Raw genomic sequence first — 19,470 nt, 5'->3', positions numbered from 1 at the left:
CCTAAAACAAAGAAAATGGTAAATAGTTAAAAGTAAAGGGGGGCACCGCATGCAAAACCGCATTTGTCAAGTCAGGCCCTCCGGTAGTCGAAGACTCGAAACGAAAGGACTGTTTGTTTGTGTGTGTCAGCTTCTCACTACGCTTATATATATATATATATATATACGCTCTCTCACTTTTCTTTCTTCTTTTCCAAGGCCCTTTCAAATTACTCTTTTTTTTTTTTTTTTTTACCAAAACTAAACCAACCCGACGCAAAAGCAAAATTCAATTCTATACCACCCTCAACGACAACAACAACATTTTGTTTAGTTTATATATAAAAAAACACACACACACACAAAATAAAAACTCTGCGAGCGAGACCCTCAAACCCCTCTCTCTCTCTCTTCGCTTTGGGGTTCGCCTCTCTCTCTTTCTCTCTCTAAAATCTCTCTCTCTTTTCTTCTTCTTCTTCTCGGATGTGAATTCATCCGTCGCTCTCTTCTCTCTCCTTTCTCAGGTACTCTCTCTAACTTCTATTTCTCTGTATAAATCCGATCTATGTGTATCTATTTTGGAGAATCGAAACGCAGCGTTTTGTGTTTTGCTTGTTTTGGTTGAAATATAGGGTTTTGAGTGTTAGTTCAATCTTTTGATTTTTTTTCTGTTTCTTTTTCTTTTTTTGTTTCTGATTTTTTTTGTTTGTTTTTGTGTTTTTGAAAAACAGTAAAGTAGACCAGTCTGGAGAAGTGAGATGGCATCGATAAGATCGACCTTGCCGTCGCGGCTGCGGCAACTTTTGTCCGGCGAGGGCTCCTTCGTTCCCTCCGTTAAACTCGACTCCGAAACCGTGAGTTTTCGCTATTCAACCATATATATGTATCAATTTCTATATTGACATGTTTATGTATACACAGAGAGAGAGAGAGAGAGTGTGATATAAACAGCAGCTGCTTGTGAATATAGGGTTTTGTCAGAATTGTTAGGGTTTTTCTTGTTTGACCTGTACATTTTGACTGCTTTAGATTTGATATATGTGATATATAGGGTTTTTTTTTTTTGGTTTTTTTTTTTTAATTGGTTAGGCTTTTTAATCATTGTTTGGCTGATGGTATTGGTGCTCGTTTGGTAAAGCTTATCTCTTTTTCAATGCTCTTGGGGCATGAGCATAAACTCCTTAACCAGTCAGGAGTGAATGCCCTTGAATTACCTGGCAACGGGTTCTGGCGGGTGGGGTATAGTAGGTTTTACTGGCTAGAGACGAGTCCAAAGGGCTCTTCTTTTATATAAAAAAAATTAAGCTTTTTTATTTTATTTTTTATTTATTTATTTTTTGATAGGTAATAAAACTTTTATTGAAAAAATTGAACATCATGTTCACGATGGTGAACACTTTGAACAATGAAACAAATACACGAAGATCAAGAGCTACAGAAAAAAAAAAAAAAATATATATATATATATATATTTTCTACAGAAAAAAAAAAAAAAAATATATATATATATATATATTTTTAAGATTCGACTTTAAACTTCACTTTTTCAAAAATGCCACCATTTGGGCATTTGGCCGGTTATTTGAAACATTTTTTCTTCTTCTACTAGGCTGTAGTTTTTATCTGACTGAGAGGTTTGCTTCGTAATTTTGTTACTAATATAGCTCAACTGGCACCTCCTCCTTTTGTTTTTAAGAGTAAGGTGGAGGGTGAGGTCATGGGGTTCAAGACTACTGGGTGTGTGTATAATTACCAATAATTTTTTTTTTTAATTTTTGTGTGACTGATCAATTTTATTTATATTTTATGCCCTGGTAAGCATTATTTAGTGCCGTTTGAATCTCCTTTCTTGTATATGGTGCAAGTTGTTTCATAATTTTTTTAGCTTTTGTTTCCACTTGGGTCAGTGCACAGCATGATTGTCATTGTAGCTCTTATTTTTATTCCCTGAGGGTTTGGCTTTTGGGCCTGTATTTTTTGTAGAATTGTGCATGTGGGGTGTAGTAGAAAAAAGTATGCAAGCAATAGAAGTTCTTATTTTTAATTTTTTTGATATATCAATTGTTTGGGGGTGGGGGGGGGGGGATTTCACCCCTAAACGTCTTTGTTAGAAACACCAAGAGGTGCTAGTTGAGCTACAAGGCTTTTGGCATAAGAAGTTGAGAAACATTTATAAATTGTAACTCCATGTATTTGTACATGTATGCAATTGTAAGTCAAATTGTGAATTATGTAATACCAATAGTATGAATAATAGGATCAATATGCTGAATTAGTTTAAACATTATGATAGCTTGTGTTGATTTTCTTACTAATTGGAACCACCAAATGAAATTTTAATTTTTTATTTAATGAATATGTGGTCTGTATTAGCATTTTGCAAGCGTTTTCTGCACATAATGCTTGTTTAGTGAAGTTGGGATTATGATCCATAAATAAATTTGTTTATGGGAGAAAAAGTGCAAATTGAAATTTAAACGAGGATGACATGGTGAGTAATTAAAGGACAATGTGCTTACCAAAGGTAGCAATTTTGATGACATAGTTGCACTTTTGGACTGTTTACCTAATTGTTACGTATACGTTAAAATTGTTCAAAAATGTTTTTGTCTAATTTTACATGGTTTTAAATCATCAATGGGTGCTTATACTAGGCCTACTTGATACTTAAATACCATATGGGTGTGTTCATGCAACTTTGCTTGTAATGCAAACAGTGGGGTAGAAAAGGTCAGATCTCAGTGATAACCTAGGTTCTAGTCACTTGATACCTAGATCATTCATCTGAGTGATGAGATGGTAGAAATGGAAGGTAATCTGCAACTAAAACATTAAAATATGTTTTTCCGTATTTAAAAGCGAGCTTACATTAGAATAAACTATTTGAGCTTAATGATCTTTGTAATTTTAGAGTTCTTGTGTAATTTTCAGCTAGTATACTCCCGGTATGCTTGTTGATTTTTTTTTTTCTAATACAATTTATCTCTTTTAAACAAAAAAGTGCTTACATTATAATTTGGATCGTGATTTATCTACAGGTACCTACATATCTATAAATCCAGCTTCTTTAGATTAATTCTGCCTTTTGAATTTGGTTACTGTTTTAATGAGTCTGAATATTACTTCTTAATTTTGAGATTTTAACAGCAATTTTCAGATAGTGTCACTGAATTTTCTCTCCTTTTTAAATTGAGTACTTAGTTTGTTGCCAAGTCCCTATGATAAATTGTTGTTTGTTTATTTTATAGTCCTCCATGTGTTTTGACTTATTGTTTTTTCATGTTTGTGTGTTTTATAGGTCCTCGTTAACCTTCTATTTTGAATAATTGTTTATTCTGCTGCTATTGATTTTTATGTTGTCAAAAAGTTGTAAACTTCCAAAGTATTTAAAATGGACATTACTGTATGTGTTGAGTTTACCTATGTGGTGTCATTGCAGTAATGTATGCAATCTGTGTGTGTGCGCATTTTTTGGCTGTGGAATGTAAACTGCACCCCTTGCATGGTGTCAGGGGCTCAGGAATGTGGAGAAGATTTGACCCCTTTGCGCTAGCAACTACTGCTAGCTTATCATAGGAAATATTATATAAATCGATTAATTTCATGAAGGGGGGCTGAGTCAACATGAAGCTTCCCTTTAATTTTTCCCTTGTTCTTATTCAACTGGAGGTAGCGATTAGTTGTGTTAGACTGGTATTGCATGTGTAAGGGGGATGGGGAAACTAGGAATCATCTTCTTCTCCATTGCACTGTTGCTAGAGGGTTGTGGAATGTGGTTTTCTGGGTTATGCCAAGAGGTGCTGTGGAGCTCTTAGCTAGTTGGTTGGGCAAGGTTAGCAGGTGCAGTCCAATATGGAGCATGATCCCCTATTTTCTCATGTGGGGTATTTGGCGGGAGAGGGATGCTCAGACTTTTGAGGGTTTCATGATCAAGACTTTCTTTAAGTGGATGAATGTTTTAGTCTAATATTATTTTTCTACTTTGCCTGATTTGTTTGATTGTTGTAGTTTTTTCATGTTTAATTTCTGTGTACTTATATATTTCTTGTGTACATGGGTGGGCACTCTTTCTGTTTAATCAATGAAATTTTACTTGTCCCCCCCAAAAAAAAAAAAAAAAAAAAATCTTATTATTATTCTACCTTTATTGTGCTAAAAACATTGACTCTTTATCATAACATGCAGCCGCCAAAAATCAAAGCCTTTATTGATAAGGTGATCCAGTGTCCATTACAAGATATAGCAATACCTCTTTCTGGTTTTCGTTGGGAGTACAGTAAGGTAATAGCATGCTATTTTGGCTGTATGCAGTTCTGTTTTGTTTTGTTTTTATTTTCAAAATTTTAATTTTTAAATTCCTTTTTTTTATTTGTTGCTTTTAATACAGGGGAACTTTCACCATTGGAGGCCGCTGTTTCTGCATTTTGATACATATTTCAAGACATACCTTTCTTCTAGGAATGACCTCCTCATGTCAGATAAAATTTTAGAAGATGATAGCCCATTTCCTAAACATGCAGTTTTACAAATTCTACGAGTAATGCAAACAATTTTAGAGAATTGCCATAACAAGAGTTCATTTGATGGCTTAGAGGTATGTTGATTTTGTGTCACAAGTCGTGTTTTACTGAGTAAAGTTGGACATGAAACTATGTACCTGGATCTTTTATCACGAGCCTTGTTAGCTTTAGGTGCTATTATATTATATTATCTCTTTTATTTCAACTGGTTCTTTTCTAATATATATTATAACGTTTCTCCCTCTTCAGAATTTCAAACTCCTACTTGCATCAACAGATCCTGAGATTCTTATAGCTACACTAGAAACTCTATCTGCACTCGTGAAAATTAATCCCTCCAAGCTGCATGGAGGTGGGAAGTTGATTGGTTGTGGCTCAGTGAACAGCTATCTACTGTCTCTAGCACAGGGGTGGGGAAGCAAGGAGGAGGGCTTAGGTTTGTATTCTTGTGTAATGGCAAATGAGAGAACCCAGGAGGAAGGGCTTTGCTTGTTCCCATCTGATGTGGAAAATGACTCTGACAAGTCTCATTGCCGGATAGGCTCTACCCTTTATTTTGAAATGCATGGGCTTAATGCTCAAAGCGCTGAGGAAAATAGAGGCAATCAAAGTACTTCTTTGAGAGTTATACAGATACCGGATCTGCATTTACGGAAGGAGGATGATCTGTTACTGTTGAAACAGTGCATTGAACAGTACAATGTACCTCCTGAGCTCCGGTTTCCTTTGCTAACAAGAATTAGATATGCTCATGCTTTCCGTTCACCCAGAATATGCAGGCTGTACAGCCGGATTTGCCTTCTTGCATTTGTTGTGCTTGTTCAGTCTAATGATGCTCATGACGAACTTGTGTCATTTTTTGCTAATGAGCCAGAGTATACAAATGAGTTAATCAGGATTGTGCGGTCTGAAGAATCTGTTTCTGGAACCATTAGGACACTTGCAATGCTTGCCTTGGGAGCTCAGTTAGCCGCATACACATCATCTCATGAGCGGGCACGGATTTTGAGTGGATCTAGTATCAGTTTTGCTGGGGGGAATCGCATGATACTTCTGAATGTGCTTCAGAGGGCTGTTTTATCGCTGAAGACCTCCAATGATCCATCCTCACTTGCCTTTGTTGAAGCACTTCTTCACTTCTATTTGCTCCATGTTGTTTCATCCTCGAGTTCCGGGAGTAACATTAGGGGGTCAGGCATGGTTCCTACATTCTTACCTCTTTTGGAGGATTCTGATCCTACCCATATGCATCTTGTCTGTTATGCTGTTAAAACTCTACAAAAGCTCATGGATTACAGTAGTTCAGCTGTTTCCCTGTTTAAAGAGTTGGGTGGAGTTGAGCTTTTGGCTCAAAGACTGCAGATAGAAGTACATAGGGTTATTGGTTTAGCTGGGGCTAGTGATAATTCAATGATCATTGGTGAGAGCTCAAGACACAGTGATGATCAGTTGTACTCCCAGAAAAGGCTTATTAAGGTTTCACTGAAGGCACTTGGGTCTGCCACCTATGCCCCTGGCAACACTACTAGATCCCAACATTCCCATGAAAGTTCTTTACCTGCTACACTGTCACTGATATTTGGCAATGTAGATAAATTTGGAGGTGACATTTATTATTCAGCTGTGACTGTTATGAGTGAGATAATCCACAAAGACCCAACATGTTTTCCTGCTCTGGATGAGTTGGGTCTTCCAGCTGCCTTTTTATCATCGGTGGGAGCTGGTATACTGCCTTCGTCAAAGGCTCTAACATGTGTTCCTAATGGTCTTGGTGCCATTTGCCTTAATGCCAAAGGCTTAGAGGCAGTGAAGGAAGCTTCAGCATTACGGTTTCTTGTTGACATTTTCACCAGTAAGAAATATGTTACGGCAATGAATGATGCTATTGTTCCTTTGGCAAATGCTGTGGAAGAGCTTTTACGCCACGTATCTTCTCTGAGAAGCACTGGTGTTGATATTATCATAGAAATTGTTAATAAGATTGCTTCTTTTGGGGACAGTAACTGTTCAGGGTCTTTGGGGAAATTAGGTGGGGGCACTGAAATGGAAATGGATCCTGAAGACAAAGGCAGTGAAGGCCATTGCTGTTTGGTTGAAAAAGTTGATTCAGCCACAGAAGGGATCAATGATGAGCAGTTCATCCAGCTGTGCATCTTTCATTTGATGGTAATGGTTCACAGGACTATGGAAAACTCTGAAACATGTCGGTTATTTGTGGAGAAGTCGGGAATTGAAGCTTTACTGAAGCTTCTTCTAAGGCCTAGTATTGCACAGTCATTTGATGGGATGTCTATTGCTTTGCATAGCACCATGGTTTTCAAAGGTTTTACTCAAAATCACTCTGCTCCACTAGCACGTGCTTTCTGTTCCTCTCTTAGAGACCATCTGAAGAATGCTTTGACTGGATTTGGAGTGGCTTCAGGGTCCTTTTTGCTGGATCCAAAAATGGCACAGGATAGTGGAATATTTTCTTCACTTTTCCTTGTTGAGTTCCTTTTGTTTCTTGCTGCCTCAAAAGACAACCGTTGGGCAAGTGCATTGCTTACAGAATTCGGAAATGGTAGTAAGGATGTCCTGGAAGATATTGGGCGTGTACATCGAGAAGTTCTGTGGCAGATCTCTCTTCTTGAAGATGTCAAGCCTGAGGTAGAGGATGATGGTGTTGGTTCTTCCTCTGAGTCACAACAGTCAGAAACAAGTACAAATGGAACAGAAGAGCAAAGATTCAACTCTTTCAGGCAGATACTTGATCCATTACTGCGGAGGAGGACGTCTGGATGGAGTATTGAATCCCAGTTTTTTGACCTTTTAAACATATATCGTGATCTTGGTCGTCCTACCAGCTCTCAACAAAGACGCACTGATAGTCCTTCAAACTTGCGATTTGGAGCCAGTAATCAATTCCATCATTCAGATGCTGCTGGAGATGTTGGTAGAAAGGAATCTGATAAGCAGAGATCCTATTATACTTCTTGCTGCGACATGGTGAGGTCACTTTCTTTTCACATTACACATTTGTTTCAAGAGTTGGGGAAGGTAATGTTGCTTCCTTCTCGTCGACGGGATGATGTTTTGAATATTTCCCCCTCTTCAAAATCAGTGGCTTCTACTTTTGCATCCATTGCACTGGATCACATGAATTTTGATGGTCATGTAGTTCCGTCTGGAACTGAGGCGTCCATATCAACAAAGTGTCGGTACTTCGGTAAGGTTATTGATTTTATCGATGGCTTTCTACTGGACAGGCCAGATTCCTGTAATCCTGTTCTGCTGAATTGCTTGTATGGGCACGGAGTTATTCAATCAGTTTTGACGACATTTGAAGCCACCAGTCAATTGCTGTTTGCCGTCAACAGGACTCCTGCATCTCCCATGGAAACTGATGATGGGATTGTAAAGCAGGATGAAAATGAAGATACAGATCATTCATGGATTTATGGTCCTCTAGCTAGCTATGGGAAACTTATGGACCACTTGGTGACCTCATCTTTCATATTAGCTCCTTTTACAAAACACTTGCTTGCTCATCCTCTAACAACTAGTAATGTGCCCTTCCCACGGGATGCAGAGACTTTTGTAAAGGTTCTTCAGTCCATGGTGCTGAAGGCAGTGCTTCCTGTTTGGACTAACACTCAGTTTGTTGACTGCAGTTATGATTTCATTACATCTATTATTACTATAATTAGACATGTCTATTCTGGGATTGAAGTGAAAAATGTCAATAGCACTGGTACTCGTTTGACGGGGCCCCCTCCTAATGAAACTACTATTTCAACAATTGTTGAGATGGGTTTTTCCAGGTCTCGTGCTGAAGAAGCTCTGAGGCAAGTTGGATCAAACAGTGTGGAGTTAGCAATGGAGTGGTTGTTCTCCCATCCAGAGGAAACTCAAGAAGATGATGAACTTGCTCGTGCACTTGCCATGTCCCTTGGGAACTCTGAATCAGACACAAAGGAAGCAATTGCCAACGACAATACCCAGCAGCTTGAAGAAGAGATGGTCCAACTTCCTCCTGTTGAGGAGTTGTTATCTACTTGTACTAAGCTTCTGCAGATGAAGGACTCTCTTGCTTTTCCAGTTCGAGACCTGCTTGTGATGATATGCTCCCAAAATGATGGACAATACAGGTCTAATGTCATCTCCTTCATTGTTGACCGAGTTAGGGATTGTAGTTTGATTGCTGAAAGTGGAAATAGCACCATGCTATCTGCTCTTTTTCATGTTCTTGCACTAATTCTTAATGAAGATGAAGTGTCACGAGAAGTTGCTACAAAGAATGGTCTGGTTGCAGTTGCCTCAGATCTACTTTCGCAGTGGTGTTCTGGATTGGTTGGAAAGGAGAAATGCCAGGTTCCTATGTGGGTAACAACTGCTTTTCTTGCGGTTGACCGGCTCTTGCAGGTGGATCAAAAATTGAATTCTGAAATTGTAGAGCAGTTGAAGCGTGACGATGTTAATAGTCAGCAGGCATCTATCAGCATTGATGAGGATAAGCAAGCCAGATTGCAGTCTGCATTGGGATTAGTTCCAAAGCATACAGATATACACGAGCAGAAGAGGCTTATTGAGATTGCTTGTAGTTGCATCAAGAACCAGCTTCCCTCTGAGACGATGCATGCTGTTCTCCAACTATGTTCTACTCTTACCAGAACTCATTCTGTTGCTGTTAGTTTTTTTGATGCTGGGGGATTAAGTTTACTGCTTTCTTTGCCAACAAGTAGCCTTTTTCCTGGGTTTGACAATTTGGCTGCTTCTATTATCCGTCATGTTCTTGAAGATCCTCAAACTCTCCAGCAGGCAATGGAATCTGAGATAAAGCACAGTTTTGTGGCTGCCACTAATAGGCATTCAAATGGAAGAGTCACTCCCCGTAACTTCCTGTCAAATTTAAACTCTGTTATTTCACGGGACCCAGTAGTCTTTATGCAGGCTGCTCAGTCTGTGTGCCAAGTTGAGATGGTTGGGGAAAGGCCCTATGTTGTCTTGCTGAAAGATCGTGACAAGGATAAGTTCAAAGAGAAAGAAAAATCATTGGAGAAAGAAAAAATACAAAATACTGAAGGGAAAGTTTCTTTGGGCAATGTCAATTCAGTTGCTTCTGGGACAGAGCATGGAAAAAGTAATGATCTGAATTCAAAGAGTGTCAAAGTTCATCGGAAATCTCCTCAGAGCTTTATAAATGTGATTGAGCTTCTTTTAGATTCTGTTTGTACTTTTATTCCTCCCCTGAAAGATGATGTGGGTGTGGATGTTATTGATACCCCATCATCAACTGACATGGACATTGATGTCACTGCGATTAAGGGAAAAGGAAAAGCCATTGCCACCACGTCTGAAGAGAATGAAGCCAATGGTGATGAAGCTTCTGCATCACTTGCGAAGATTGTATTTATATTGAAGTTTTTGACTGAGATTCTGCTGATGTATGCTTCATCTGTGCACATTCTTCTTCGGAGAGATGCTGAAATTAGTAGTTGCAGGGGTGCTCAACAAAAGGGTCCTGCTGGTGTACACATGGGTGGAGTATTTCATCACATTCTTCACAAGTTTCTTTTATATTCTCGGAGTTCAAAAAAGGACAAGAAAATAGATGGCGACTGGAGGCATAAACTAGCAACCAGGGCTAGCCAGTTTTTGGTTGCATCTTGTGTCCGCTCCGCAGAGGCAAGGAGGAGGGTTTTAACAGAGATCAATTGTATATTTAATGAGTTTGTTGATTCATGTAATGGTTCTAGCCCACCAGGAAATAATATCCCTGCTTTTGTCGATCTGCTTAATGATGTACTGGGCGCTCGTACACCTACTGGTTCATACATTCTAGCAGAAGCTTCTGCCACATTTATAGATGTTGGTCTGGTTAGGTCATTGACTTGTACTCTCCAAGTGTTGGACCTGGACCATGCTGACTCGCCTAAAGTTGTTACGGGTCTAATTAAAGCTCTGGAGTTGGTAACCAAGGAACACATCCATGCTGCTGATATGAAGGGTGATAACTCAACAAAACCTTCTGATCTTACTCAACCCGGAAGAACGGATAATACTGGTGACACGTCTCAGTCTATGGAAACAGCATCTCAATTCAATCATGATTCTGAGCCAGCTGACAATGTTGAGCCTTATAATGCTGTCCAAACTTATGGGGGCTCTGAGGCTGTTACAGATGACATGGAACATGACCAAGATCTTGATGGAAGTTTTGGTCCTGCTACTGGGGACGACTATATGCATGAAAATTCTGATGATGCAAGGGGTCTTGACAATGGCATTGATACTGTTGAATTACAATTTGAAGTCCAGCCTCATGGACAAGAGAATCTTGATGAAGATGACGATGAGGAGATGTCTGGGGAGGAAGGGGATGAAGTTGATGAAGATGACGATGAGGATGATGAGGAGCATAATGATCTGGAGGAAGATGAAGTCCACCATCTGCCCCATCCTGACACGGATCAAGATGATCATGAGATTGATGATGATGATTTTGATGAGGAAATAATGGAGGAAGAAGAAGAGGATGATGAGGATGATGAGGATGGAGTAATACTTAGGCTGGAGGAGGGCATAAATGGAATAAATGTTTTAGATCATATTGAGGTTTTTGGTAGAGACAGTTTCCCCAATGAAACTCTCCATGTGATGCCAGTTGAAGTTTTTGGTTCTAGACGTGAAGGGCGTACTACATCCATCTACAGTCTTTTGGGCAGAACTGGTGACAATGTTACCCCATCAAGACATCCTCTTCTACTGGGACCTTCATCCTCAGTACACTCAGCTGCTCCTCGGCAATCTGGTAAGCTCCTTCCATGGATGGTTTTTTAGACCTTGGATTCTTACATTTGGTTGTGGCTTAATTCTTTCATCTATGTTAATATTTAAAGTTCTTTACCTCTGATGCTGGAACCCACTGTTGCAGATAATGCCCGTGACATGGTCTTTTCAGATAGGAACTTGGATAGCACCTCGTCACGGTTGGATTCTATTTTCCGATCCCTGAGGAATGGGCGCCATGGACACCGTTTGAACTTGTGGATAGATGATAGTCAGCAAACCAGTGGTTCAAATGCAGGTGTAGTGCCACAAGGCCTTGAGGAGCTGCTTGTTTCCCAATTGAGGCGACCGACACCTGAGCAGCCTTCTCAACAGAACACAACAGCAGAGGAGCCTCAAAGTAAAGGCGAAGGTGATCAGTTACAGGAATCAGAAGCAGGTGCAAGGCCTGAAACTGCTCTTGAAAGCAATGTAAACAATGAATGTGGTAATGCATCACGTCCAACTGCAGTAATCGATAGCTCTGGCAATGCTAATGAAAGGCCTACTGCTAGTGAGTCTCTACAAGGAACAGATGTGTCCAGTGCACAATCACAATCTGTTGAAATGCAGTTTGAACACAATGACGCAGCTGTACGAGATGTTGAAGCTGTGAGCCAAGCAAGTAGTGGAAGTGGGGCGACAATAGGCGAGAGCCTTCGAAGCCTAGATGTTGAAATTGGAAGTGCTGATGGCCATGATGATGGAGGAGAAAGGCAAAATTCTGCAGATAGAATGCCGTTGGGTGATGCACAGGCAGCTCGTGCAAGAAGGACAGTTGTGTCTTTTGGGAATTCAACTGCTGTTGGTGGGAGAGATGCATCTCTTCATAGTGTAACTGAAGTTTCAGAAGGTTCTAGCCGAGAAGCAGATCAGGATGGTCCAGCTGCAGAACAGCAAATCAATAGTGATGCTGGTCCTGGGGCAATTGATCCTGCATTCCTGGATGCTCTTCCAGAGGAGTTGCGTGCTGAAGTTCTTTCTGCACAACAGGGTCAAGTTGCTCAGCCCTCGAATGCTGAACCACAGAATGCTGGAGATATTGATCCAGAATTCCTTGCAGCCCTTCCCCCTGATATCCGAGCTGAAGTTCTAGCACAGCAGCAAGCACAAAGGCTACATCAATCTCAGGAGCTGGAAGGTCAACCTGTTGAAATGGACACGGTCTCAATAATTGCAACATTTCCTTCAGATTTGCGGGAAGAGGTACTTTGTCCTTGGAGTGTGTTTTCTACGATTATTTAGTAATTAGCGAAACAAATGTAGAATTGAAAGTGAGTCTCTTTACAGTTTTCATATGTTTCTCCATCAGGTTCTATTAACTTCATCTGATGCTATCCTTGCAAATCTCACGCCTGCTCTTGTTGCGGAGGCAAATATGTTACGTGAACGATTTGCAAACCGATATAGTCGCACCATCTTTGGTATGTACAGGAATCGCAGAGGTGAGCCTTCAAGAAGAGATGAAGGTATAGGATCTGGACTTGGAAGAGCTGGGGGGAGTGTTGCCCGTAGGTTGGTTGGAGTCAAGCTAGTTGAAGCTGATGGAGCTCCTCTGGTTGACACAGATGCCTTGCATGCCATGATTAGGCTGCTTCGTGTAGTTCAGGTATAAACTTTGATATGTCCATGTCCTTCATGATCAATGCATATTTTTTTTGAGTAACATGATCATTCCATTAAATGGACATAATTTTGCAGCCGCTGTACAAAGGTCAGCTGCAGAGGCTTCTTTTGAATTTATGCGCTCATTATGAAACCAGAACTTCTCTGGTGAAGATTCTTATGGACATGTTAATGCTTGATACAAGAAAGCATGTAAACAACTTGAGTGCTGCTGAGCCTTCTTTTCGGCTTTATGCTTGCCAGAGTAATGTGATGTATTCACGTCCTCAGTCTTTTGACGGTAAGACTTCTTATTTAATCTATCCATGTGAAAGTTTTGGTTGTCCACATGATCGTTATTGAGTCAAGCTTGTTCAAGAATGTGTGGATCATGGTCTTAGATTATCTGTTGATTGACTTATACATTGTAATTTGAGCTCCTGGTGCTTTGAAGGATGTTGAAGCTACTCAGTGTTGATCAGGTTCTATCTAGTGTTAATCTATGTTTCTTCGCAGTCCGAGTAGTAGTATGAAAAATGTAAATCTTTGTTTTTTGAGTTTTAAAATGGACAGGAGAGAGGTTAGAAATAGTTAAAATGACTATTGATGGTTGCCAAGAGCCTTGTAGCTGGTGTTTCCAACCGAGGCATCCAGGGTTTAAATCCCCCTCTAGGCTCCAACTATCGAATTATCCTAAAAAAAAGAAAAAATAGAAGACTTTTGATGGATTTTTAAAACTCTTTTGTTGCAGCTCAGTGATTTTGACATGCATAAAAAGACATTTGTTCTGATGTCAGTGATTTTGACATGTAGTAGTAGGCAACTAGTCACCAGCTTACCATGTATTTGTTCTTGTAGGTGTTCCCCCCTTGGTATCTCGGCGAATTCTTGAAACTCTTACATATTTGGCTCGGAATCACCCATCTGTGGCAAAGATTTTGCTTCAATTTAGGCTGCCTCACCCTGCTTTACTAGAGCCAGAAAATGCTGATCAGGGACGGGGTAAAGCTGTGATGGTTGTTGAAAAAGATGAAATGGATAGGAGTGAGAATCAAGAAGGATATATATCCCTTTCGTTGCTTTTGAGCCTCTTGAGTCAACCCCTTTATTTGAGGAGTATAGCGCATCTTGAACAGGTGATGCTTTGCACAATGCAGTATTTGGTTTTCTTATATTGGTTCATTTAATCTTTGTTCATAAGGTTGACATGATTGTATGTTCTTCTTTTCAGCTTCTTCACTTATTGGAGGTTATCATTGATAATGCTCAAGGTAAGTCAGATATATCTGACAAATCTGGGGCATCTGCTTCTGAACAACCATCTGGTCCAGAAAGTTCCACATCAGATGTTGGGATGAATAGAGAACCTGGCCAAATTTCTTCCGGGGTTTCCACATCGTCAAAAGATGTTGATTCTTCCAAACCCACCACTTCTGATGCACCTAAGGAAGTTGATTCTCGAACTGTACTGCTTAGCCTGCCGCAAGCAGAACTTCGACTTCTATGCGCATTGCTTGCTCGAGAGGGGTATGATGTGGCTTTTGGCATATATAAATTGCATTTTCTCTGCCATTGTATCCTATGAACTGTTATACTTTTGACTACTAAAACCTGGATAGCTGGATTTCTCTTGTTGGCCATGTTTTGGTGTACACTTTTGAAATTTTTTCACTTCCGTCCATTCATTGATATATATGTGTGTTTTTTAATTTTTTGTTGGGGGGAAGGGGGTGGTTAGGCTGTGTCTCACTCATGAGTTGTACCTAATGCATCTGCTGTGCAGACATTATTGTGGTTAGAGATGGCCATGGAACACTCAGCATGTATTTGATACAGGACTGACACACACTTGCACTGTTGCTTCTATTAAGTTCATTGTGACATGTCTACCGATTTGGTTTGAATATTTGTGTTCAGAGTGGATTTCATTTTGGCTTTTCACATTGACTAGTATATACACTTACTCTGACAAATCATGTCCCCAGGTTGTCAGATAATGCATATGCTCTAGTGGCGGAGGTAATGAAGAAATTGGTGGCAAATGCTCCAACTCATTGTCGTCTTTTTATTACTGAGCTAGCAGTAGCTGTTCAAGGTTTGGCTAGATCTGCTATGTCTGAGTTAGGCACGTTTGGTGAAACTTTGGATGCACTCCTCAGTACATCATCTTCTGATGGATCTGCAATCTTAAGGGTTCTGCAGGCATTAAGCTCTCTTGTTGCATCACTGAAAGAGAAAGAGAATGATCCAAAAATTCTTCCTGAAAAGGAGTATACAGCTGCTCTTTCTCAGGTATGGGACATTAATTCAGCTTTGGAGCCTCTATGGCTGGATCTGAGCACTTGCATAAGTAAAATAGAGACTTATTCAGATTCAGTGCCTGATTTGCTAACTTCATCTAAAGCATCCACCTCTAAACCCTCTGGTGTAATGACGCCGCTTCCTGCGGGTTCTCAGAACATCTTACCATACATAGAATCTTTCTTTGTGGTGTGTGAGAAGTTACATCCAGTGCAGCCAGGCTCTAGTCATGAATTTAGTATTGCAGCAGTTTCAGAGGTTGAGGATGCTAGCACTTCTGCTGGCCAACAGAAAACCTCAGGCCATGCTTTGAAAGTTGATGACAAAAACGTTGCTTTTGTGAAGTTTTCAGAGAAGCATAGGAAGTTGCTAAATGCTTTCCTTCGGCAAAACCCTGGGTTGCTGGAGAAATCGTTCTCCCTCATGCTGAAGGTTCCTAGATTCATTGATTTTGACAACAAGCGTGCTCACTTCAGATCAAAAATCAAACATCAACATGATCATCATCACAGTCCTTTAAGAATTTCTGTAAGGAGAGCTTACATTCTTGAAGATTCATATAATCAGCTGCGTATGAGATCCACTCAGGATCTGAAGGGAAGGTTGACAGTTCACTTTCAAGGAGAGGAAGGTATCGATGCAGGTGGACTTACAAGGGAGTGGTACCAATTGCTATCCAGGGTTATTTTTGACAAGGGAGCACTGCTTTTTACAACAGTGGGCAATGAATCAACATTTCAGCCAAACCCTAACTCTGTTTTCCAAACAGAACATCTTTCATATTTCAAATTTGTTGGACGAGTGGTGAGTATGTTATTTTGTTGTGCATATTGGGCTGAGATGCTGGTTGTATGGTTTTTGCTTATGCCTTCTTACCTTTTCAGGTTGGAAAAGCACTTTTTGATGGGCAACTATTGGATGTCCATTTCACTAGATCTTTCTACAAGCATATATTGGGGGCAAAAGTTACTTATCATGACATTGAAGCCATTGATCCTGATTACTTTAAAAACCTTAAGTGGATGCTTGAGGTAGGCTATGTGCAACTCTTCCCCCTCCCCACACACCCCCCCCCCCGCCTTTAGAAGGTTTCAGTGCACTTCAAGGAATTTCAGGCTCACAAAAGTTTCAGATACACAAAGCATATGGCAGCCCTGATCACTTGCCTTCAGCTCATACTTGGTATATATATTTTTCCTTAAATATTTCTTGTCTTTGATCACTTAACTTCAATTTATGATCTTTGTTAATACTCTGTTGCTACTAACATTGTTATTGGTATAAATGTTCTTGATTTTTACTCTTGATTTATGCAGTTTCAACCAATTGGATCTACCAGAGTATCCCTCTAAACAACACTTAGAGGAGAGACTACTGCTTGCAATTCATGAAGCCAATGAAGGATTTGGATTCGGTTGATAATCATTAAGGGAGGCTTCAAAGTAGCCATGTAGATAATATAGATTATGTCAACATCTATCAAGAAAGGGAATCCGGGGTGTTAATTGTGGGCACATGATATGCTGGGTTAATACATGTTTATATACTGTATAGTCGTATATTTGCTATGGGAATTGCCTCTTTGGCAGTTTTTGATTTTGCCAAATCTTTTTATTTTTTTTAGTGCAACTACTCTTTTGTTCCCATCCAAAAGAAATTTATTTATTTATTTATTCTTCTTTACTATTTTACTTTGGTGATTATAGTTCCCTCTCTTGTTCAAAAGGAAAAAAGAAATACACGAGAGAAAAAAGGAGGAATTACTGGCTAGGTCAAGAATGCGGTACTCGATAATAAAATTTCTATTAAAATTGTTCCAATGGTCTGGTATTGACTCCAATCTTAAGTGCTGAATTTTCGAGGCTCTAATTAAGCCTAGGTATTTGATTCCGAGTTCCTTTATCTTTATTTTTTTTACACTTCAATTTTGTGTTGTATTGTCCTCATTTGGCATGCACCAAATTCGGTAGAGCAAATAAATTTTTATTTGGTTTTATCTAGTTTTAGAGCCCATTGAATCTATTTTAAGGGGCTTCTAAAGTCATTTAAGCCGTGGATTTTAAATAAAACTCTTAAATTTTAGTTAAATTAAAAAAAAAAAAACATTTTATTCCAACTTGGTTCCTCCACGTTTTATAATACTCTTGCTATTAAAAAAAAAAAACCAAAAAACCAAAAAACTGGCCACAAACCCACTCTTTTTTGGGTATTTCACAACCCTCCCTCTATTGTATCTATTCTAAGGGCTTCTAAAGTCATTTAAGTTGTGGATTTTAAATAAAACTCCTAAATAATTTTAGCTAAAAAAAAAAGTTTATTCTATCTGGGTTCCTCCCTCTTTCACATATTATAGCACTCTTGCTATTTGTTTAAAAAAAAAAAAAAAAAAAAAAAAACTACCAAGACACATAATCATGAATCCATGATTTCCTAACTTCTCCCACTTCATTGCACTAAAACATCATATCATTTCATGCCCAAATTCCACTAGAACCATTCAAATATGATATATTTTTATTTGCTTGTTCAAATAATTGAACAATTTTTTTTTCCCCTTCGCAGATTCAATTTGTCTTCATTCATAAATGGTGTAAAATTGTTTATATATCACTTTAATTTTTATAGCTAAATAAAAAATAAAAAGAGCCTTTAAACATGCGCTTATTCAGAGGCTAGTTTTATTGTGAATTGTATTTTAGATATTAGTAGTTAATAGGATTATGATTTTTTATATATATTTTATTTCCTAGAATCAATGGTATTTTTGTAATTTAATAATTGAGATTTTCTAAGTCAATTAGAATTAGGGTTTCTTACCTATTCTATATATATATATATATATATATATACTATACTATACAACTGAAGACGTTTGAACAATAATTGACTTCTTTAGGTTATGTCACATAAGCTTTAGAACCTCCATAATTTGCCACATCACTAATTTTTATTTATTTATTTAATAAGATGAATTGGGGCATGATTTTTATGGGAAGAAAGAAATTCATTCAAGCCAAAATTGAAAAATCTTGATATGGAAACATCCTGCATTGTTTCAATATTTGAAGTTTGAAGTTTACCCACAATTCAGAAACAATTTATTTGAATGTTAAAAATGGGCTGGAAGTTGACAGTAGATAAAAGTATGAAAATCAAGGGATTCCCATCCTAAATTTGAGGGATTTTCTCCTTTTCTTTTGGAGGAGGCTGAGGTAAAGCCTAGAACGTTCAATTTTTAAGAAAAGAAGAACCTAACTTTTTGTTTGGCTGCTAGGGTTTTCCCACACCGCCTGTAGTATATTGTTCCTTTCCTAGGTTTAGGTTTTTGTACCCTCAGTATCCAAAATCTGGTAGGACGGATCGTTGTTCGTGGTTTCCTTTGTTTGGTGTGGTTTCTTTAGATGTTGGGGCTATAGGTTTTTGGAAGTCGAGGTCTCTTAAGGATGGCTGGCTTAGAGAATCTATGGTCCCGTTTTACATTGGACGATGAGGAGGAATATGGGGCAGAGGTGCCAAAACCGGTGGAGGAGGTGGTGCACCGGTTGGCAGGTCGGTTTTTCACAAAATGGACGCCGAATGTAGAGTCCGTTGCCCCCACTTTCAAACCATTGTGGAAGCCCACTGGCGAACTCAAACTTCGAGATCTTGGTGACAACACTCTTCTGTTCGAATTTTCAGATGCACTGGATCTTGCTCGAATCCTTGAGTTTGAGCCGTGAACCTTTGATAAAAATATAGTAGTGTTCAAGCGACTGACGTGGAGGAAGTCCCTTCGTTGGAGTTTTCTAGGGTTAACTTTTGGGTTCAGTTGCATAATCTCCCACNCCCCACCCCCCCCCCCCCCCCCCCCCCCCCCCCCCCCCCTTCTCTCTCCATGTATGTTCTTAGTTTTCCATCTGTCAAAAAAAGAAAATGTTCTTGGTTTTCCTCTAATTTTTCTCACATGATTGCTTATTTGCCTTCGCAGAATGATATTAGTGATGTTCTGGATCTTACATTTAACTATTCTATATATATATATATATATATATATACTATACTATACAACTGAAGACGTTTGAACAATAATTGACTTCTTTAGGTTATGTCACATAAGCTTTAGAACCTCCATAATTTGCCACATCACTAATTTTTATTTATTTATTTAATAAGATGAATTGGGGCATGATTTTTATGGGAAGAAAGAAATTCATTCAAGCCAAAATTGAAAAATCTTGATATGGAAACATCCTGCATTGTTTCAATATTTGAAGTTTGA

At 39.0% G+C, this 19,470-nt stretch overlaps 1 protein-coding gene across 1 annotated transcript; it reads left to right on the top strand.

Moving 5' to 3' along the window:
* The first annotated feature begins 322 nt into the window (after nucleotides 1-322).
* On the top strand, nucleotides 323-19,263 carry LOC112022766 (E3 ubiquitin-protein ligase UPL2). Its single transcript, XM_065762938.1, has 13 exons — nucleotides 323-503; nucleotides 711-833; nucleotides 4,165-4,260; nucleotides 4,367-4,573; nucleotides 4,749-11,289; nucleotides 11,413-12,512; nucleotides 12,619-12,915; nucleotides 13,008-13,212; nucleotides 13,770-14,047; nucleotides 14,143-14,438; nucleotides 14,897-16,016; nucleotides 16,097-16,243; nucleotides 19,180-19,263. Exons 2-13 carry the CDS (start codon nucleotides 738-740, stop codon nucleotides 19,261-19,263), a joined length of 10,467 nt encoding a protein of 3,488 aa, XP_065619010.1. The 5' UTR covers nucleotides 323-503; nucleotides 711-737.
* Nucleotides 19,264-19,470: the final 207 nt, after the last annotated feature.

Source organism: Quercus suber, unplaced genomic scaffold (assembly GCF_002906115.3).
Source record: "Quercus suber isolate HL8 unplaced genomic scaffold, Cork oak 2.0 scaffold_20, whole genome shotgun sequence".
In the NCBI taxonomy this organism is placed as follows: Eukaryota; Viridiplantae; Streptophyta; class Magnoliopsida; order Fagales; family Fagaceae; genus Quercus; species Quercus suber.
The sequence above is the reverse complement of the archived record's forward strand: the minus strand, read 5'-3'. Positions and strand labels throughout refer to the sequence as shown.